The sequence below is a fragment of the Choloepus didactylus genome, chromosome 20 (genome assembly GCF_015220235.1).
Source record: "Choloepus didactylus isolate mChoDid1 chromosome 20, mChoDid1.pri, whole genome shotgun sequence".
Lineage (NCBI taxonomy): Eukaryota > Metazoa > Chordata > Mammalia > Pilosa > Megalonychidae > Choloepus > Choloepus didactylus.
The window spans coordinates 51,332,857-51,355,854 of NC_051326.1; the positions used below are offsets into that span (position 1 = coordinate 51,332,857).

The 22,998-nt window shown below is 37.6% G+C and overlaps 1 protein-coding gene across 1 annotated transcript in view; it reads left to right on the plus strand.

The window, feature by feature from the left end:
• The window catches only part of TRAPPC12 (trafficking protein particle complex 12), a 146,791-nt gene extending 124,192 nt beyond the window's left edge, over positions 1 to 22,599 (plus strand). Inside the window, exons 9-12 of the mRNA XM_037812891.1 lie at positions 3,465 to 3,563; positions 20,430 to 20,530; positions 21,316 to 21,403; positions 21,772 to 22,599. Coding sequence (XP_037668819.1) covers positions 3,465 to 3,563; positions 20,430 to 20,530; positions 21,316 to 21,403; positions 21,772 to 22,014 — 531 coding nt within the window. The 3' untranslated portion in view covers positions 22,015 to 22,599. The remainder of the gene's footprint in view (positions 1 to 3,464; positions 3,564 to 20,429; positions 20,531 to 21,315; positions 21,404 to 21,771) is intronic.
• The last annotated feature ends 399 nt before the right edge of the window (positions 22,600 to 22,998 follow it).

Sequence of the window (22,998 nt, forward strand, 5' to 3'; positions counted from 1 at the left end):
ATTATTTGTATGAGTCAACAATGAGTTATTTAATCAACCGTTTAATTATTTTGAATAATATCCCTATTACAGTGAAATAAATAGTCATTTAACTTTTTTAATGATGAAAAATCTATTCATAAGCTTCTGCCCCAAATATCTGCATAATATACTATAAGGACACAGAGCCTTGAAAGTTTTTCACCAGTCTCATTTTTTAAATGTTACTTCCTATCCTTAGATTTTTCAATAGACTCAGGTACCTACACTGGCAAACCATATTTATACATATGCTTCCATTCTTCAAATGTGCCGAGGCCTGCCCTGTGTACCTCCAGAGGTCCACTTACCTCCGTGTGTGCCCCAGATTTCACCCACACTGCACATCTCCACCTATTTTGAGTTCTTATGTAATTTAAAGAAGAGGGCAACTGCATAAATCACCTTCCTTCATGCTTAAATTATACCACACCAGTCTTTTCTGGTTACAGAAGTGTTGTAAATCTAGTTTCACAGCCACTAAACAAGTGTAGCTGCTGAAAGAAAAGGGTGAAGATTGAACTAAAATAGGTTTGTCCCTTTAAGCAAGTCATTCATATCCTTTTTCAAAGCCAAACTTACATGATCTGGAGAGTAAATTAAGCTGTCTCTGAAGAGCTAGTTTTAGCCATTTTCCCTTAAAGTGGCCACATTTCTTCCACCTCCAGTAAATAATTTCATTAAATAATAATCAGTTTAAAGAAGCTCTCTAATACAGTTCTGCTCTGGTTTATTTGATGATAGGCTCTTTGAAACATGTCAAAATGCATTCCACCTGGTTACAGCTGGGCTCCTGGGGCAGACTTAGTGTTCAAGCCTGAGGGACTCGCCCCCCCAACGCTGCAGCTGACCTCGGGGAGGTGGTTCCCAGGCTGATGTGGCACCACCCTGCACCCACGCGTCATGTTGTAGGAGGCTCATCGCCCTCTCCCTTTTTCCTTTTGTTGTCTTATCCTCCTGCTTAGAATCCAGCTTTCTCACTCAGTTTCTGTGCTTATGGGTCTACCTGAAAATATTCTCCTGATACAACATTTTAGTAGATCAACAGTTAAAAAAAAAAACTTTTCCATCAAGGATAAATCTTGGATTTGAAAACCTATGCTTTCCAGTGTTACATTATCCACAGAAACATTGATTCCTGGCCTTGCAAACTGAAACAAAAGCCTTGTTACAATGATGACACTGGTGTCTAAGCCTGGTTAGCACCTCCTGGAAGGGACTGCCTGCTAGAAGCAAGCACTTCACCCTCCCTGCAGACCACGTTTCCATCCCCTGACTCGCACACGTAATGGGCCATCTTAGCCGAGAGTGTCATTAGGAGTGACTGTAGCACAAGGCAGAGGTTTGGAGCACCATGGACTGGCTGTGAGCCAGTGACACTTGAGTGCTAATTGATAAAAAAGTCAGCATTTGCCTTTTGTTCACCGTAAATCAAAAGTAAAGGGGTATGTGTTAATCATAACAGATACTTCCCGTTGTGATAGATGCTATGAGGTGCCCATGGGGCAGCCAGACCCCTCCTCCAGAGAAGTCTCCTTTGGACTTCTGCTGCTTATCTCTAGCTCTGGCCTACCTGTTACCTGCCTGCTTCAGAGCTGCCATGGGCAGAAGCTGCCTGGTTTGTAGCCAGTGGGATGCTGCCTCCCATCACATTCACTAAATTTTTCAAAGCTAGGACCCAGACTTAGGGAACAGGAGCCCTGAATCTACAACGAGGGTGCCACACTCATCCTCGGCCATAACTTCAACTACCCCAAGGGCTTAGGTATTGGACACAAAACAGTGGGTGTAGCTGTCTTCACCGAAGGCACCTTATAGCATGTACACACACAGTCACACACACACAAGCAAAACTAGAAACAGGACAGCCTTGCCGCAGTCAGCAATGACAGCAAGAACTAGTGAGAAAAGGAAACTAAGGTGTGTGCTGCCTAGCTCCTTGTGAGCATCATGCCTTGAATAAAATTAGTTTTAATGAACTGCACTCAAAGGTACTAGACTGGAGAGAATCTTTTAATTTTTTTTCTGCCAAACTGGAATTTTACTTGTCTCTTTAAAACATCCCAATTAGCAAACTGGTAATTCCAAGTCCCAGGTTGGATAAAATTGAAAATATAGAAGAATAAAATAATAAAAGTACCTTCTGGGATTTTATGATGAATAAGTTAGGAGGAAAAATAACATCAGTAGCCATATTTATTGCTGACCATGTTCTATAACTAAAGAAGATAATTCAATAAAGTATTTAATACAGTACCTGCTACTAATTACTCAATTAATGTTCTCATCATCATTATCATTATGGGAAGAACCCTGAATTATGGGAAGAACGAGGATGCGACACTCATTCTCAGCCATAACTTCAGCTATCCCAAGGGCTTAGGCATTGGCCAAAAAAGAATTCATTAAACAGCGTGAGACAAGACTGACAGTTGTGTCCCTTGAGACCTGGGCAAGACACCATCTCTGAGACTTAGTTTTCTCATACCAAAAAAAAAAAAAAAAAAATGGAAGGTATTTGCCTTTCTTACTTGTGGCTCATGGGGCTTTTACTCACTAAATATCAACCAAGTGCCTACTGTAGGTTGGGTTCTGTGGGCATGTGGAGCAGAGAAATGCTAAGATGATGACAGCCCAGTCCTTGCCCTTGAGGAAGTGATGCAGAAACCAGTCACTGCCGTACAACATGGAGGGCGAGGGGTGCTACTGTAAAGGCTAGGAGGATCCAACAAGAAATGGAGCCGAAAGTCGTTTCCAAAGAGCACAAACACCAAGTACAATAGCTAGCAAAGCCTTTCTAAATGTTCCTATATAAATATTTCTAAAATAGTAGGGATTTCTTGAATACTGTAGAGAACAAATAATAGTCAAGTATTCCGCTATGTAAGCCTGACCTAGGATTTTTTGCTCAGTTTTTAAGCTTTTTATGGGTTTTTGGTTGGTTGGTTGGTTTGTGTACACCTGAGGATTTTATCTCAATTTCTAGAACAGAAAAAAATGTTTAAGAGACACTGTTAATAATTGTGGCATATGTATTTGGAGGATGGAGACAAGACAAAATTCAGCAATTCATTTAATAATTTTGTCAGGGAAGGAAAAGTTAGAGACAAAATCTTGTTGAAATAGTAATTGCTACTTAGAGGAAGGAAACAGAAAGACCCTCAGGCCTAAGTAAATGACCGGGAGCCACTCAGCCCCTCAATGTTAGCACGAATTTTACCCACTCTGGTTATGAACAAAACTCAGAATCCTGGTTGACAGTGCTGTCAGGAAAAACCTTACCACTTACTCACGGGTAAGTGTCTTATGGTGGGTTTTCAGCTTTGCTGTCATCCCCTGTGCTAATATGTCCTCTCTTCATGCACATGTCTTCTAAATGTGTTAAGCAAATCAGAGAGTGATTTTTGTAAACTTTAAAATGTGCTTTTGGATTTTTCTTCCCATAGGATTACGTGCTTGCTGTGGAGGCATATCATTCCATTATCAAATACTACCCAGAACAGGAGCCTCAGCTGCTGAGTGGAATTGGACGGATTTTCCTTCAGGTACCTATTGTTACACTAACTGAGTGAGCTAAAGTGGACAGTAGTTTCGTAAGAGGTTAAACTTTACTCTTGGAGAGATAATTATTTGTCTTAGTTTTGTAAATATAAGAAATAGCACTGAAAATATTTTAATCCAAATTTCTATGGCCATTAAAAACTTAGTTCTTTACAGTAATTCCCATTTGATTGTATTAAGTCCTCCTGCCTTTGACATTATGATTATGAAGCCAGTTGCTAAATGTGAATTTGCAAAGATTTTTGGCTGACACATACTGAAACCAAATACTTTAGAAACTGTCCTGTTGCAGGTAGCAAATTATTGACTAAACCATAAAGAATCCTATTGCAACTTAGCTGATAATATATAATTATATAACTCAACCAATGTTTTGATTGAAAGAGCACTTGAATCCATGTATATTAGACAAAGGAAAGTCCGGATTTAAGCAGTGATCCCAGTAACTCAGAAAGCTAGAGACAGTGCCCTTTTTGCCAAGAACATCAAGAGAGTTGAAGCCAGAATGTATTTTTCTGGACTATGTGATAACAGGAACATCTTCAGGAGTAATGAGACCCATTATTCATTTCTCTCAGTCACAGGGCAATGGTCCCAGCCTTGCAAGCTTAGGATAAGACATCTTCTGTCCCAGTTCGCATCCTCTGTGTCCCCATCCTCCTTCGGCAGCTCCTTTAAGGGTTTCTGATATAGCATCCCAGAGCTGAAGATGGGGAGAAGAAGAGTGAACAGCAGTCAATAATAATAGGCATAAGAGCAGACATACATTGAACACTCACTTGCCATGAATCAGGCTCTGTGCCGAGCCCTTTAATCTTATGGGTAATACTAGCCTGTATGTTTACGTAGAAACAAACTAAGGTTCCAGGTCAAGTAAGCTGCCGAAGATCTCATATATAATGCCTGCAGGAAGTCACGTAGATAATGGTGGAGCAGGAAGTTGAGCTAGGTCTCTGATCCCAGGGCCCATGGTTCCCCTTAACTACTAGTGGTCTTCTCTACAGCCCCCACATCCGTGTACTGCCATCCTCCAACCATACCACATGCACAGTCTCACGTGCACACACACCAACATCATGCCTATTCATGGGAAGCAGAGATGGAAAAAGCAGTAGGATCAAAGATGGAAAACCAGACCAGTTAAGATCATACTGTAGTCTCATCTGAGTCCTTTCTAGAACACTCTCAGTGACATCTCTGTCTTAAGAGATTTTAAAGATAACATTCATTAAGTAATACAGCATAAATGTTTAAGAACTGTGCTTTAGAGTCAGGCACACCTGGGTTTAAATACTGGCTTTGGCACTTACCTGCTGTGTGACACTGCGCAAGTAACTTAACTCTCTGAGCCATAGTTTTCTCACCTATATGCCAGAAATGATTATAAATACCTCATAAGATTATTGTGAGGGCTAAATGAGATAATCCATATGAAAAAATACAGTACAATGCCTAGAATATAATGGATACTCAGTATATATTATTATGGTTATATATTTAAAATAATATCCTTTGTCTACTCTAATTCTTCACTACTCTGAAGCATATAGACAGTCCCAAAAATTTCCTTTGAGTCTTAATTTGTATAATTTGAGAGGTACATGCTTGAAATTCATATGAGAATTTTGAATTGTGCCATTATTTTTTACATTAAAGAGAGGTTCGTCTTTCAATGGAAATCATTTGCTTGGCAAGACTAAGGATAGTGATATTTTGGCTGGAGGCTTGAGGGACTTTCCCTGTAAATGTTTCTGGCCTCCTGGTTCTTTGAGAGGAATCCCTAGTGAAGAATTCCTTGAGAGGATAGTCAACATCCAAGGCTTTATTTACCACACCCATCCGATTAAGAGAATGCAGTCAATAGATTGCAAGGAAAACTCTCTGTGCTCACTGCCATCAGGATTGACTGAAGCTACACTCAGTGCTATACCATTGCCTAGTCAAGAATTTCCACTGAATTAAAAAGAGAAGGAAGCCAAAAGGAAACTTGTTGACTTGACTTGTTTAAGTCCCAAAAAAGTAACAATTCGATTATTACTAGTTAACTATTTCTAAACCTCCTCTTACTGATATTTTTACTATTGCCAAAGAACAAAGTATCTGGGTTTTGTGTTTCTCTAAAAGAAGGAGACATGATTCCTAATCAAGACAGCAATACTTAGCCATTTGTGATGTTTCTAAGACACAGCATCATGGGTACTGCCTCACAATTTCTCCAAGACAGTCTCATTCAACTGACTACTATATTACTTTCTCTCTGTACATACAGAAAAGTTAACTACAGGTAAATTATTGGTTTAGTAGGGTCACATGCTATCTGAAAATTCTGAATCTGAGGAATAAGGATGACGACCACCAAGTAGGTTTTGCCCTCAAAGATCACAGAACCAATGAAGGAAACTGAGGTCCTTGACCAAATGTTAAGAGTCTTAGGTCACCAAATATGGCTATCCACCTCATTTAGTCCCCATTCTGTTTTACACCAGTTAATTCTCAGCCTGTTCAAGGTCAGCATCTTAAATATGTGTTTTCAGAGATGACATGCTATAGGGAACTGGGGAAGCATTTCTTAACAAAGAAAAGTCACTTTCTCCTTTTTTAGTAATGCCTAAAATTGCTTTAAAGTGAGTCTTTCCTGCCATAAAACAGTTATGGTTTAAAGAACAAATCTCCCTAGGAGAGGTAGCACAGTACTTGAATTCACAGCCAGTTACAGGTCCTTTCTTGATCATAGGTTGTAAAGAGGAGGGAGTCCTAGTGCCTCCTGGCCAGGGCAATAGGACCTGGCTGACATCACAGTGTTGCTTAAGTTGGCCATGTGCTTCACATGGAGATGAAATCTGGCCTCTGGAGATCCTAGCTTCTACCCTTAGGACCCACTCTTGACCTTGTCCCTGAATCATTACATGCTTCAGTAGCATCCACAGACAACTTATCCATGCTCCAGACAATACTTGTCACTGAGCTGTTGGTTTAGCTCTTGAAAATTCAGTTGAGGTTTCTTTAAAGTTGCTAAATAGATTCTGGAGGGAAAAAAGACAGGAAGATCAGCAAGCAGCTGGTCTACAACCAGGTTCAGAAATGATCCTGGATAGTATCACCACTATAGCCTTGCATCTACCCTCTTCAGATTCATTTCCCAAGTTAAATCTTACGTACTGCAGTCTCTGGCCATTCCATTTCCTCAGCCCACCTTGTGGGTTTTAACAGGGGGTTACAGAGGCAGGGATTTAGTGTAGACACATTGGACTGAACTGCTGGTAATTTCATTACCTCTTACTCACACTCACCCCACTGTTTCTTTTCCTTCAGACTCTCATCATCTTAATGACCTCATTGACTCTACCCTCTACCTTTAATACATCCCACAGACTGCTGCCAATTAGTCTTCATAAAGTACAACTATATTCCTGTCATCTCTGGTCAAAGACCCTTAATGGCTCACCATTACCTGTCAAATGAGCCCACACACCATGTAAGTCAGCATTCACGGCTCTCAAAATTTGGCCCTAACATATTTTCCAGCTTAACTTTTTTTTTTTCACACTGTCCCCTCATGTCCTTAGTCCTCCTACCAAACAATTTCATTTGCTGATCCCAGATAGACACTGCACGTTGTTTTAACTGCACATGCTCTTCCTCTGCTTAAAACACCTTTCCCTTTTTCTGCTTGTCTGAATCTTGTCCATCCTTCAGAGCTTAATGGACCCCCGTAAAGTTTCCCTGATCATCTCAATAAATTCTTTCCCAAAGAGGTCTGGGGAATAAATGCACAATGGTTCTGAGCTGGAGTTTTGGAATGTCAGACTGAGGGAATACTGGCTCAGAGACTTATACCTGTGTAACTCTGAGTAAGTTATTTAATCTTGCTAAGCTTCAGTTTCTCCATTGGTAAAGTGGTCCTAATAATAGTATCTAGCAGATTTTGTGAAAATAATATGAGCCAATTCATGTAAAATACTTTCCATGGGGCCTGGGACATAGTAAGAGCTCCGTAGATATTATTTGATATGTTTGCATATATCCTGCCCTCCCACTAGACTTGAGGAATGAGATTATATTTCATTCCTTTGTTTACCACACAAATCTAGTGTAAAGGCTTGGTTCTAAAGATCAGCTAGAAAAGCAAAACTGCTTATCAAAATTTCCTTTGAACATCCCTTAAATCATGCATAGTTTGGAATATTCGACCCTGTATAATAATGCTTAAACACACTAAGGTCTGAGAACCTCAGAGCTAATCAATAAGAAGGAACAAAAGGAAAATCCACTTGCAAATGTCTGCACATTCAAACTATTTTGTATTTAAGATAGCTACCAAATCCTAAAGCATTCCTTTAAGGTTTACTTTATTCATTTTTAATATTAAGTCTCTCGGTACTGGTTAAAAGTTTTGTTTGATGGTATAAAGATTAAAAGAAATAGTGAAATTACATGGGACAAAGCAGGGTGGGATGGGTTGGATTAGATCCTAAAGGAAACTCCTAAACTAAATGTACATAAAGTAGACTCCACCGTATTTGCAGGAACAAGAACTCAAATTGAGCTAACCATATAAAAACCAGTACAAACCTTTATTCTTGAAGGCACATAGCTTTAAATATATACTTTAAAACTCAAAGATAACATTCCATTATGGATGGATCCCTGAAAGGGGAGCCCACAGATAAATTACTTTCAAAAAAATGTACATGGCTTTTTCGTTATCACAGTATAATTCTCCCTTATCTAAGGACCTCATCAATATAAATGATATTTGTAATTGTAAATTCTCTAAAACAGGTTAGTTTGAACCATTCCAAAATGAGTTGACACTGTACAAAACCAAAGAAGTAATATATATAATATATATCTTTTGTGTGCTGTATTTTTAGAATATTAGAAGAATAAATTTCATAAGAAATCAATATATTGGTAATCATCTTTCAAGTGGCCAAATGATATTTAAAGTATTTATAAATAACATATGAAACAGTTTTTGGTGGCAGACTGTAAAATCCACACTGGCTATTATAAGCAGAAAAAATAGTTTATTAAAGAATAATAGTGCACAGTCTTTGGGAGGGCCCAGGAGCCAGATTCTTTTAAGACTGTGCCGCGGGAAGAAAGCTCCACCACATCACAGACGCTTCTCCACTAAAGTTACCACTGCCACCTCTGCTTGGCATTCAGGACTCTGGAAACCAGATGCCAGAATCTCCCACTCTGTTACCCTAAAGAACCAGATCCTCCTGGCAAGGCTGTATTCATGTTGCTAACTTTTCAAATTGCCGTCTTGCGTGAACGAGTCTAATTGGTTACAGTTATATGAATACCAGCTACCTGCAAGGGATTCTGGGAATGCAAGTTTTCTGGTTTCTACCTTGAAAAGACAGAACTCAAGAAAATATATATGGGAAATGAACAAAAATGGGAGAGGGGGCAGCCACAATGGTGAATGTCCATTGTAAATCTTTCAACAATTGAAGTTATGTGACTTAAAGCCGAATGAGGATATCATAGGATTTATTTCATTTCCCTGAAATTAGAGTTTTTAATATTATGTGCATGGAAATATAGAGGAGGGATAGTATTTTATACAGCCTTGAACAGTATCTACAGACCCAAAGTGAGTATTCACATTTATTTTACTAGTTTAAGGCTTTGTATTTTAAGTCTCAGAGATGAAATAGGTATTGAGTTAGTGGGAAAGAAAGTTAGGAAATGTACTCAGTAGAATAGAGAAAGACTCAGCATAAAGGCTGAATACTGTGTATTTAGGCCCATTTCTTATTATTTTATGAGGTTGTAAAGTTCTAACATTGTTGCAAGGACAATGATCATTTTCTGGATCAACCTACTATTGAAGAAAGAAAATAGAGAAAGCTGCTTGGTGTGAAAGTAAATTTAAAGTTCTCTAAGAGCATACTGATCCAAAAGAAAGCTGATGTGTCCACCACTACCAAATGATCCCAGCTAAGAAAGGCAATTCTTCAAAGCCAGGCATCCCAGAGTATTGTTTTATATGATTTAATTGTGTAGTTGATGAGGACATACACTGTCTGCCATACCCAGTTTCCCTGCCTTGTTCTCTCTAGCTCTGTGTCCCTTCTTACATCCTTTCAGTTTATAGGAGTAATTGCAGTGGTAAATCATTCAACAAATGAGCAAACCAATCTGTACCTCTACTAGTGCTGTCATTAAATCAGATTTCAAATCAATAATGTAGAGCAAATCAGGACTAAAGCATCTTATAGTGTTTAGGTCCTAAGCATCTTATAGTGTTTAGGTCCTCTTACATTTGGCAAAAGAATAAGCTGAACACTTCTTCCATTTACTTTCTTTTCTGTCTGTGCATGCATGTGTTGGAGAGTATGAAAAAGATACATATGTACTCACAGAGATACCTGTCTTGAGTAATGCCAACTTTCCCATCTTAGCTTGGGCATTGTCATTCAAACAAGAGCACTGAAAAGTAAACACTAATCATAAAAGGGATGATATTTTCCATTTTAATTCTAAAAAATTGAAATAGTAAAGATGATTTTTCTGAAACAAAATACGCAGAAGCCAGTGAGGAAATATGACATAATGCTAAAGATGTACTGAGCCAAATGAAGATAAAGTAAATGTATGGACATGAAGTCTCTGGATAATAATGCACAATTGGGTTTAGAATATTGTCACTATACCTTCTCTGTATATTTCACCTTCTACACTGAATTCCATTTTTAAGGTAGTTCTAAAATATTACGTGAACTAAAATTAGGAGACTCCCTCATTTACCACAGCAACAATTGCCAGACCATAAAAGAAGATACACTGGCAAATACAAATAACAGGGCACCACAGATTGCTTTGCTGTATATTTGGTCTCCTAATAACAAACTTGAAATTTTAATACTTCAAAGTGTGTTTTACTTTTGAATAGCTATCCTAATTCTTTCCAAGAAGTTCATAACATAATTCTGGTTACCAAGCAAAGAGTTACTTATTCAAATTCTATGCTATTCACGTTACAGGTGGAAAAATCTGACTTACAAAAATACAATACATTAAAGAATTTTATTTTCTATGTAATACCTTGAAGTAAAGAAATGAGTCAATTTCTCACCTTTGCCTAGTTTCACAGGAATGATTATCTTATATCCACACGCCCTGCCATCTGTCAGCGCACCCATGAACCAGGTAACATTCAGTTGTTTAACAATCGAATGCCTGGTTCTATCATTCTTACCTTCCTACTTATCTCTTCATCCTGCAGAGCTTCCTTTAGAGCAAGTGTGCATTCTATACAAAAAGAAGATATGGTTAGAAGGAGAGAAAATCATGATAGAATAGGAATTTTCACTTCTGATAGGAAATCTGTATTACAAACAAGATTTGAGACATTTGTATTCCAGAGGAGTTTCTCGCATAACCTAAATTAGAGATATGCAGAAGTAATCATATCTTTATAAGAAGCATTTTATTCAAACTCTTTAAAGTTATTTCACTATGACTTAGCTTCTACCCCCTCAAAATCTTTTTAGGCTACAGTTTTTCTATCTTGGAAAACTAAAAGAAAAATTACAAAATACATAGAATAAGAAGGGTTATTTGGGTCTTAGAGGGTCATCACTTGCACCAGGAAAGTAGCTTTTTGTACTAGAACGAAAGGCCAAAATCAATACACCTGTGAGAAAGAAGGCTATGACTGTACATGAGGAGTCTCCACTCTACTCCAAACCAGGTGGTCTTTCGTATCCTGTATGAAAGCAAATGAAAGAGTAAGAACCAGACAGTGGTCAAACAGGAGAAAGCCTTAACTACAGTAGGAATAACAGGAGGTTCAGGATAAAAATAGTCATCCAAGACAGCAAGGACAAAGGAAGAAAATGGTGCCGAATCATATAATTGTATAACTAAAAGAACTTTAGTGCTAACAAAGGAAACCTTTGACAGAACAATGTCAGTGGAGTGCTGGGGACAGAAGCCAGATTGCATTGGATTGAGGAAACAGGATGGGTACTAAAGAGTAGACAGTGAAAACAAGCTACTTTTTTTAGACATTCAACAGAGGAGAAAGAAAAGAAGGGTCAGGTGGGAGAGGCTTAAACATATTTTTATAGGGGAAGTTCAAGTGGAAAGGAAAAAGTCAAAGAGGAATGAGAGTGGTCAGTGATCAAGAATGATCACTAAGGAGGCAGAAAGATAAAGAGTGATTTCTGTATGGGAGAATTGTAGAAATGAGAAGGGAATGGTTGGGGAGGGGATAAGGAGATGGATTACAGAGGGGCATGAGAAAGCTTTTGGGGGTGATAGAAATATTCTTATTCTTGATTGTGATAATGGTTTCATGAGTGTAGACACAAGTTAGAACTCATCAAATTGTACACTTTAAATACGTACAGTTTATCGTATGTCAATCATACTTCAATAAAGTTTTTAAAAGAAAAAAAGGAATGGTAAGATTGAGTTACATGTTAATCAGGAAGAATTTCTGTGTCCTGAAGTCTGGTTGGGTTGATGGGAGGGCAGGAGGTGTGAAACACAGGAGTGAGCAAGGAAAGCATAGCGTAGAAATTTCTTATTTGGGTATCAATTCTCTACTTGATTTTTCAGCATTTTACTTCTGTGACTAGAGTGTATGTATTTTAAATGAATTAGAACTAGTTTTTTTTTTGAAATTTGATGTAAATCATTACCTCTCTCCATATTAGAACTGGAAGTCCTAAGCATAGTCTACCCAACCCCATCCAGTTCTACTGCTCAGTACCCCATAGAACATGCATATTTGGCTGTGAATAATGTATAACCATTTTTGTCAGAGTTAAAGGAAACTGGTATTTTTTAAGATTTTAACAGTGGCATTTTCTTTAAAATCATTTTTTTGTTATCTATTCACCAAATGTTTGTACAAAGCATTTTGTTTATCCCTGTGAAGAAACACTGGTAAACATTTGACATGATTCCAGTCCTCTAGGAGCCTACATGGCTTCCATCCTCTGCACAGGGAAGTAAAGATGTATAAGCAAGTAGCTATAATATAAAGGTGAATTTTTATACAAATGATAGAAAATACTTAAAGTTCAGAGGCACACTACCACTTCTGTACAGGATGATCAAGGAAGGACTCAGAATGGATGGCTTCAAAGTCACAGAATTGGACTTTGAAGGGTTACTGGATGAGGGTAGAATGTTAAAAGATTACAGAGATGAGATAGAGACATAAGACATAGACTATCCCACGTTCTGGATTTATCTGATTGTTTCCTTGTGATATTGCATAATTTATTCCTTTTTTCCCAGTATTCCCAGTAAATGGAAGATTATTAAGATTCATTTTCAATATTTTTGGCCAAAGAAAAGAAAAAACAACTTCATTTGTAAGGCTGTACTTCAGATTGCATCATATCAGGACATACACTAATACGTGATCATCCAGGATGCTTAGTTCTTATCTCAAACCTGCTCACTGAAGTGCCGAATGGATGCATGACTTCATTTCCCAGGGTATCAGTTAACTCCATCTCTAAAATGAGGGTAGGACAAAGGAATATCCCAGTTAGCTCTTAAAATCTGTGATTGTTCTGTTCTGACCTAGAGAGACTGTCTAATCCTTTCATTTTATACATAAGGCAGATGATACCCAAAGAATCTTTGAAAATTTTAGTGATTTGCTTAATAGTTGTGTGACCTTGTATGTGTCACTTAACCTCTCCACACCTTAGTTCCTTCCTTAGTAAAATGGAAATGTTAATATCTTGCATAGTTGTTGTGAAAATTGTCCAAAGGTACAAAATTTCATTTCTATCATCCAACATGACTATGATTCTACAATATTCAGCAGACAGTTGGAAGTGTAAAACTACTGCATGAAAGATAGATAAATATGGAGAGTTAGGTAAAGGAGAGTTCTACATGGATATACAGGCATACCTCATTTTATTGCACCTGGCAGATACTACATTTTTTTGCAAATTGAAGGTTTGTGGCAAACCCCTCATTGAGCAAGTCTGTCAGCACCATTTTTCCAACAGCATGTGCTCTCTTTGTGTCTCTGTGTCACATTTTGGTAATTCGCTAAGTATTTCAGACTTTTTCATTATTATTATATCTGTTGTGGTAATCTGTAATCAGTGATCTTTGATGTTACTATTGTAGCTGTTTTGGGGGAGCCACAGATCACACCCATGTAAACCAACAAACCTAATTGAGAAATGTGTGTGTTCTGACTGCTCCACCAACTGGCCGTTCCCATCTCTCTCCCTCTCCTTGGGCCTCCCTATTCCCTGAGACACAACAATATTGAAATTAGGCCAATTAATAACCCTACAGTGGCCTCTAAGTGTTCAAGTGTAAGGAAGAGTCTCATGTTTATCACTTGAAATCAAAAGCTAGAAATGATTAAGTTTAGTGAGGAAGGCATGTTGAAAGCTGACAAAGGCCAAAAGCTAAGCCTCTTGTGCCAGTTAGCCAAGTTGTGAACATAAAGGAAAAGTTCTTGAAGGAAATTAAAAGTGCTATCATCAGTGAACACACAAATGATAAGAAAATGAAACAGCCTTATTACTGATATGAAGAGAGTTTCAGTCTGGATAGTAGATCAAACTAACCACAACATTCCCTTAGCCAAAACCTAATCCAGAGCAAGGCCCTAACTCTTTTCAATTCTGTGAAGGCTGAGAGAGCTGAGGAAGCTGCAGAAGAAAAGTTTGAAGCTAGCAGAGGTTGGTTCATGAGGTTTAAGGAAAAAAGTCATCTTTATAACATAAAAGTTCAAGATGAAGCAGCAAGTGCTGATACAGAAGCTGTAACGAGTTATCCAGAAGATCTAGCCAAGATAATTGATTAAGGTGGCTATACAAAACAACAGATTATCACTCTAGATGAAAAAGCCTTTTAGTGGAAGAAAATACCATCCAGGACTTCTGTAGCTAGAGAGGAGAAGTCAGTTCCTGGCTTCAGAATTTCAAAGGACAGGCTGACTCCCTCGTTAGGGGTTGATGCATCTGGTGACTTTAAGTTGAAACCAGTGCTCATTTGCCATTCCTAAAATCCTAGGGCTCTTAAGAATGATTCTAAGACTCTGTCTTTGCTCTATAAATGGAACAACAAAGCTTGGATAACAGCTCATCTGTTTATAACATAATTTACTGAATATTTTAAGCCCACTGTTGAGACCTGCTCAGAAAAAAAGATTCCTTTCAAAATATTACTGCTCATTGACAATGCACCTGGTCACCCAAGAGCTCTGATGGAGATGTACAAGTTGAAAGTTGTTCTGTTAACACACACCTCTATCTCCATCCATTCTGCAGTCCATGGATCAAGGATTCATTTTGACTTTCAAGTCTTATTATTTAGCAATACATTTTGTAAGGCTATAGCTGCCATGGATGGTGATTCCTCTGATGGATCTGGGCAAAGTAAATTAAAAATCTTCTGGAAAGGATTCACCATTCTAGATGCCATGAAGAATATTGATGATTGATGGGAAGAAGTCAAAATATCAACATTAACAGGAGTTTGGAAGAAGTTGATTCCAACCCTCATGGATAACTTTGAGTCAGTGGAGGAAGTAACTGCAGATGTGATGGAAAAAGCAAGAGAACTTGAACAGATGAGGAGTTAACTTCTTATGGATGAACAAAGGAAGTGGTTCTTGAAGTGGAATCCACACCTAGCAAAGATGCTGTGAACATTGTTGAAATGACAACAAAGGACTTAGAATATTACATAAACTGAGTTGATAAAGCAGCAGCTGGGTTTGAGAGGATTGACTTCACTTTTGAAAGACATTCTACTGGGGGTAAAATGCTATCAAACAGCATTGCATGCTACTGAGAGATCTTTCATAAAAAGAAGAATCAATCAGTGTGACAAACTTCATTCTTGTCTTATTTTAAGAAATTGCCCCAGCCACCCCAATCTTCGGCAGCCACCACCCTGATCAGTCAGCAAGCCATCAACATCGAGGCAAGACCCTCCACCAGCAAAAAGATTATGACTCACTGAAGGCTCAGATGATGGGTAGCATTTTTGAGCAATAAAGTATTTTTAATTAAGGCATGTACATTGTTTTTTTCAGACATAATGCTGTTGCGGGCTTAATAGACTGTAGTATAGTGTAAACATAATTTTATATGCACTGGGAAACTAAAAAATTCATACGCCTCACTTTATTGCGATATTCACTTTATTGCAGTGGCCTGGAACCGAACCCACAGTATCTCCGAAGTGTGCCTGTAGTCTAATTTTTTATACCCTGCTTAGTTCCCAGATGGATCTAAGGTGGCTGTTCTACAGAGAAGAGCAAATAAGTGAGGGAGCAAAAAGAAAGAGAGCCACGATTAGAGACCGAGGGCCATCTATATTCATGAGGTTAGCGGGGAAAGAGGAGTTGGTAAAGGAGACCTCAAAGGAGAAAATGACAAAAGAGAAACTAGGATATTGTGCACTCGGTTACATTTTTCTTCATTATTGTTATTATTATTTTATTTACATTAATCCAGGAGAGTTTGCCCATTTGGACCATATCCAGTTTTTCTCATACATTTTTAAATATGAAAATGTTTTAAATACAAATACCTATAAAAATTTTGTAACTAACTGATTTTCCCAAATCAATTTCAGATCTACACATTTGTGATTAAAGTCCATGAATATAAAATATGAAAAGAAGTGGGGTTTTTAGCTGACTACAAATATTATATAAGCTAATAATCTAATTTGGCTGTTAAGTGACTGCGCAGTCCTTGACTGTTTAAAATAATCTGATGCTCATATCTCAGGGAGAAATAATTCTCTTCATTGAACAGCTCACAACTAGAGTATAACATTCAGTTTTCAGAACATTTTTAAATGGTCATTGACTGTCTACAGTGACTTCTGGGCAACTAAGATGGTCAAGTATCCAAAAACTGTGAAATAGGAAAAACAGTTGAAAGGGCTGAGAATTTTAGCTTTCTTCACACACCTGAAAGGCTGTTACATGGCAAGGAAAATATATTAGCCAAGAACGGATCAACTGTGCTGTGGTGACAAATCATCCAAGAATCTCGGTGTCTTGACAGAAAAAACCTTTTCTCTTGCCCATGCGAAGTCCTCCATGGGTCAGGCGGCTCTGTAGGGCATCACTTTCCGAGTGGTAATTCAGGGACCCAGTCTGCTTCCCTCTTGGAGCTGTACCATCTGGAATAGGTGGCTTCCAGTTTGTACAGAAGGGAGGGAAGACCAGCTGTTCGCCATACCTGGTCCCAGGGCCCCACCTACCTGCAAAGAGCTGCAAAGTTTTCCAGGAAGAAAGGAAGAATCAGATAGAGTCACATTTTGAGTCTCTGACACCAAAAGTACACTTACGATTGGATCCTCCAAAGGACAGAACCAACAGGGTGGAGTTCCAGGGAGGCATGTTTCGCTAGATGCTTGCATTTGTAATCATAAGTCAGGTTGGTCCAGGGCTTATATGTGAGCCTGGGTGTGATCTTCTCAAAAGCATTTAGTAACTGTTTGTTATCTGTCTTTGTAAAAATAAGTTTTTTCTGTGTTCTCTGGAACATGTTGAATAGTTTGGAATTATCTGTTCCTTGGAGGTATAAATAATACACCTAAAAAATGCCTATTTCCTCTTTCCTTTCATACTTACTTGCAAAGTTTTGTAAAATACTGTCCCCTTTGATAATTATTTTAATTTCTTTTGTACCTAGTTATTTCTCTTTTTTTCATTTCTAATTTTGTTTATTCTTTTTCTTGATTAGTTTGTTTTTTTCAAATAATTGGGTTTTTTATTGGTTTCTAGATCTGCTACACTTTTAATTGCTTTTTTGTATTGTTTAATTTTTTAAGCTACATCTGACTCTTAAAAAGTGGTAGGATTTTAAATCTTAATTTGTTTTAATAATTATGAAGATGTAAACTTTAATCACCAGGAAAATCAGTAGGTAGCAAAGAATATACCAAGATTTTTCTATTACCCTTCACTAAAAAGTGGTTTTAGTAAAAGTTGTGCATCAGCTTTATAAGACCATATGGTATAGAGTGTCAACACATGGGCCTGGGAGTTGGACAGACCTGACTTTTGAGTCCTAGTCTGTTACATGTTAGCTGTGTGATCTAAGAAAATTGTTTAAACTTTCTGAACCTTATTATTTTTTTGTCTAGAAAGTGAAAATAGATAATAGTATCTACATCACAGGATTGTTATGAGAGTGAAATGAGATGTGTTTGAAGCACTTAGCACAGAACCTGGCACATACTAAGGACTTGATAAATCTTTTTTATTAGCTATAATAATTTTCCGGTCACTAGGAAACATTGTCTTCTTAAAAGGAATTTTAGTTAAAACACATTACAGGAAATTCAGATGTTAAAGCTCAGGGCCATGTCATTGAGCCCACATTAATCTTAGTTCTTTTTAGTCAATTAGTAAGTGAAAACTCTGTAGTAGAAGAAGGGAAGCAATTGACACATGCCATTCTGTTTTGTTTTATGTGTGTATATTATTTTTATTTTGTTTTTCTACCCTCTAACATGGTATGTTATTTTGAGGGATAATGTCAAAAACTATGAAGAGATTTTTTTTTTAATTTTTTATTAGAGAAGTTGTGGGTTTACAGAACAATCATGAATAAAATACAGGATTCCCATATACCATTCCACCACCAATATTTGACTTTGGTGTGAAAATTTTGTTACAGTTGATTATAACACTTTTTTTGTAATTCTACTATTTTTTAACAGTCATTACATTTGTTACAATTGATGAAAGATTATTAAAGTAATACTATAACTATTGTCCATAGTTTACATAGGGGTATTTTTTCACCATATTCCCAACCTATTTTTTTCATACATGTCTTTATTTTATTACTCATCTACTCATACACATGTTTTTTTACAATCACATGGTTACATGATAAAAGCTATATAGTTATACAGTCATTATGTGAAGGAGATTTTGTTACTTGCAAGCTAACAGTTGAGCTGCCAGTTTAGTCTCAAAAGACATGAGATTTCTGGATCAGAGATGAAGGACATTTATTACTCCCAGTAAGAGCAATATAACCAGATGATCAATATTTTTTTTCACCAAACACCAAGCCCCAATTTCCTCAGGGTAATATGAAGAGGTCCAGATGATACCTAGAGTGGGTTGCATTGCCAGAGAGTTATTCTAAGCTTAGGAAACCCAAATCTTATATAATAGGCAGTAAGCATGACTGCCCTTTACCCCCAAGGGAGACTTCTCTCCCAAAGCTCTTCACTATACCAACATCCTTGAAAAGATAGTCTGAAATAAAGGGTAGACAATGCCTCTGCTTTTAAGACCTACAGAAATGTGAGAAACCCAAGGAGAATTGTCTCCCAACAAGTTGTTTGAGAATTTAAGCAGGATCTATTTAAATGACTGATCAATACTTGTAATGAAAAGAGTAATTAAGTTAACTTGTACTACTCAGTTATTGCTCCCTCAGCTCTCTTCTACTTAGAATATAAATAGCACTAATTCAAGTTGTTTTACTATAAAGAAATTTATACATGGAAAAGGGCAGTATTTTTTAAAATTTGTGTTGTTATTGTTGGATTGAATTTACTATAGCAAAGTGTTCCAACCCAGCTCTTGAAGGGCTTGGGTCAGTGCAGCCCTAAGGCCAAAGAACATGCCAGGCAGGGAGTCAGACATGGGTTTATTAGGACTTACAAACAGGAGAGCATTCTTCCCAGTGGCGGCCAGCTGGAAAATGGAAGTCAGTGCTCTGCAAGGGCAGGGAGTGCGAGGACAGCTTATAGGGTTTAGGACAAAGACATTCCATAGAGTATAAGAACAGAGTTTCAGGAAAATCTCGTGACACGGGAGTCTGGAGGTTTGTTATCAACAGTGATCAGGGGAGGGGAGTTTCAGTGTTCTGTTTACAATACCATCTGTACATACTTTCCTCCCTGAGGAAGTCTGATGACCTTCAACTTCTGTCCCAGTCACGCAAGCTGCTGCGTGCTGGAGGCCTCATTCCCCGTTAGGGTCGGGGGAAGCCTGGGCCCTGGGTCCCCTCACAGAGTACTATTTCTTTAGCCCCGAAACACAAAGAGCACTTCTTCTTATATTATCCTTATGTTTATATTATCCTTATGTTTAAGATTTTTGTTATAATGAGATTTTTCTTTATTTTTTCATATATTAATTATGAACATAGATCATTGTTATCCTTAAGTTTTTGAAGGCAAAAGGAAACCTGAATCTCCCTTAAATGAAACCAAGCTATAGTTCTGCAGTGATAGCAGTGTAGATAAATATCAAGTAATCAGGCATCAGGGCTGGGAGATTTAGCTGTCTGTTCTCCCACATTCACTCTCATTGCCAACCTGGTGTATCCAGGCTTTATTTTATTCAGGGATGGTAGGTTTCATTACATGTTTGATAATAGTGGGATATTTTACAGTAAAATTCTGTATTACTATGGCAAAATACTACTTTGAAGTTTGCAAACTTGTGGTTCTTATTTTACTGGTCACAAATAATAAAATTAATTTGGGACTTGCCATACTACACCAAAATTTTAAATATTTTATTTATTTGTCATTCATTTTATTTTTATTTTACTTAATGCTATGCCAGTATTTATTTCAAAGAGTACAAGTTACTAAACTATAAGGCATTTTAATAAGGCATGTGCCTTAACAACTTAGTTTCTGAGCTATAGAATGTTCACAGTCCACTGTGTCTGAAAAATGTCACTTGCTTTTTACAAAAAGTAATGATTAGTGAATGGTTACCAAAGGCACATAAATGTCTTCAGATTCTAATATGATTTTAGTGAACTATATATGTGGGTTTAGGTTTAATATGTCTTCTAATTCATCAGCCTAACTGACTAATTTTGTCAAAGCAGATTGGAGACATAAAAACAGCTGAAAAGTATTTTCAAGATGTTGAGAAAGTCACACAGAAATTGGATGGACTACAGGGTAAAATAATGGTTTTAATGAACAGGTATGTAGTTTTAAATTAAATATATTTATTTCCCAAGTTTCCTAAAGCAGTTTAAACTGCATTAACTGACTGGTAAAATTCTCTAGAGAAAATGTCCCTCTTAGTACTTCTTCCTGTCGTTTATCTCTCAGAAATGAGACAGTAAGTCATAGACCCAAGAGGTAGATTGGCATTTTCTTGAATTGCAGTGGTGGTCTTTTAGTCAAAAACAAAACAGAACAGAACTGATTTTAAGGATATTTTTTCTCCTTGTTCTTCAGACTACTGCTTATGTTGCCCCTGTTCTCAGCATAATTTTGCATGGATGTTTACTGTCTCTAGCAAACAAGCCATTTTGAATACATGTGTTTTGGTGTTCTCTGATCAGCTTTTATGAGTAAAACAATATACAATAATGTGTAGTTCTGCGTGAGTATATGTGTATTAAGATGAAGCCTGTGCCCAGTATAAAGCCTTCACATAAAAACAGAAAATAAAGATGAAGCAGGTATCAGGTTTTATAGTAGGAAATAATTTTAAGGAAAGTTACTATGTCTAAATTAATAAAAGTTAGGCATACTTTAATTTGCTAGCCAGAATGCATGATATGTTTCAATCAACTAAAATGTCACTACCACCATCTGGAGAGCATTAACACCCAGACTACTCAAAATTACACTTTGAAGAGCAAATGTCAAATGTTCAGATCTTTGCAATTTTTTTAAGCCACCCTATCAGTTTTGTCGGTACACACTTGCATCTTGACTTTTCCTGGGTAACTGCTTTATATGTCACTTACATTACAGAGCTTTCCTTCACCTCGGTCAGAATAACTTTGCAGAAGCCCACAAATTCTTCACAGAAATTTTAAGGATTGAACCAACAAATGCTGTGGTAAGATACCCAAGCAGAAACATACTCAGTAACCCTAGAATCCTCAGCCTTCTGCATTTCACAGAGATTCTAGAACTGTACACTAAAACGAATTTAAAATAACCCCTGCTGGCCTTTTTCAAGTCCACTGGCGTCAGACAGTGGTAGCGGGTGTTGGGGGAGGATTTCCAGCAGCAGGCCTGCGTGAGCTCCAGCCTCAGCTACCCTGCACAGCCTTCCTCACAGCACAGACAACAGCAGCCCAGGCACTGACAACCCAGGACTCAACTCAGGAATAAACAAGCGTGGTTCTAAATTGTTTGCAGATGATGTCTTTCTAATTCTTGGTCAGGTTGTTCTGATTTTGCACGGGGGCTCTTTTTCTCTAGGCTAACAACAATGCTGCTGTGTGTCTGCTTTATCTGGGGAAACTGAAAGATTCCCTCCGGCAGCTGGAAGCAATGGTTCAGCAGGACCCCCAGCACTACCTGCACGAGAGTGTGCTTTTCAATTTGACAACCATGTATGAGCTGGAGTCATCCCGGAGTATGCAGAAGAAGCAGTCTCTGCTCGAGGCGGTCGCTGCCAAAGAAGGGGACAGCTTTAACACGCAGTGTCTCAAGTTAGCCTAGATCATTTAATTGTGTCAAGTCCCTTCCTGAATGAGTAGGTGTTTTGTAAACTGTATATATTGGAGCTAATATATTAATGTGACTCTGATTCAATAAAATCTCTTTCATTGCTGTTGGGAAAAGCATCTTCTTGATCATGAGCCACGAAACAGGCTTAGACTGTCCTGGCAGTTTGTTGAACTTTAGCCAGCTTAATCCCTGAAGCTTTGCCACTATTGATGAATAAAAGGGAGTAAACATACTATTAGAATGGTGTTCATAGATAGAGAAAATCCATATTATGCATTGGATCCCTTTTGTTTATTCTCAGAAGCTAGCCTGCTTCGTTTATTAATTCCTGAATATCCTCAGAGAAAAGCTGAGAAATGTAATAAACCATTCTCACTGTATCCCTAAATGTTCTAGAGGATTTATAAATAATGGAAGAGGAAAATCAAACATAGATTGCCATTCATCTTCTACCTTTCATTGCCTCCTCCCATACCCCAAAACTAAGTGCATCAATTTTGTTCATCTGATTGTTTTTCAGCCTTCTGCTGAAAACCTTGGACAAGCCTTGTGATGGGTGAAAGAATCCATCATTTCTGCTGTATTTTACACATCATATGGGAGAAGGGGAATGGCTGCATTTAAGGGAGTGAGCAGAACAAAGGAACTTAATGCATAATAAAACAAAGGGAGAGTATTTAAAGTATATGTAAGCAGGTGGATTAGGAGGTATATGCATTTATGTATTCTTTTAAGCCTGATTGTCAGTACATTTGCTTTTATATTTACATAATCATGCCCTGCTTTGAAAAAAGCTAAAGTACCTGAAAATTTCTCCACTTTGCTAAAGAAGTTCTGGCAAGGGTCCCTTAAATATCTAGCTCTTCTAGTACATTTTAAAATATAATTCATTTTAAAAGACTCTGTGATATGAACATCTGTTGCATAAAGCAAAGCAAAGCTATATTTCTATTCGTTTTTGTAATAAAGTAAAAA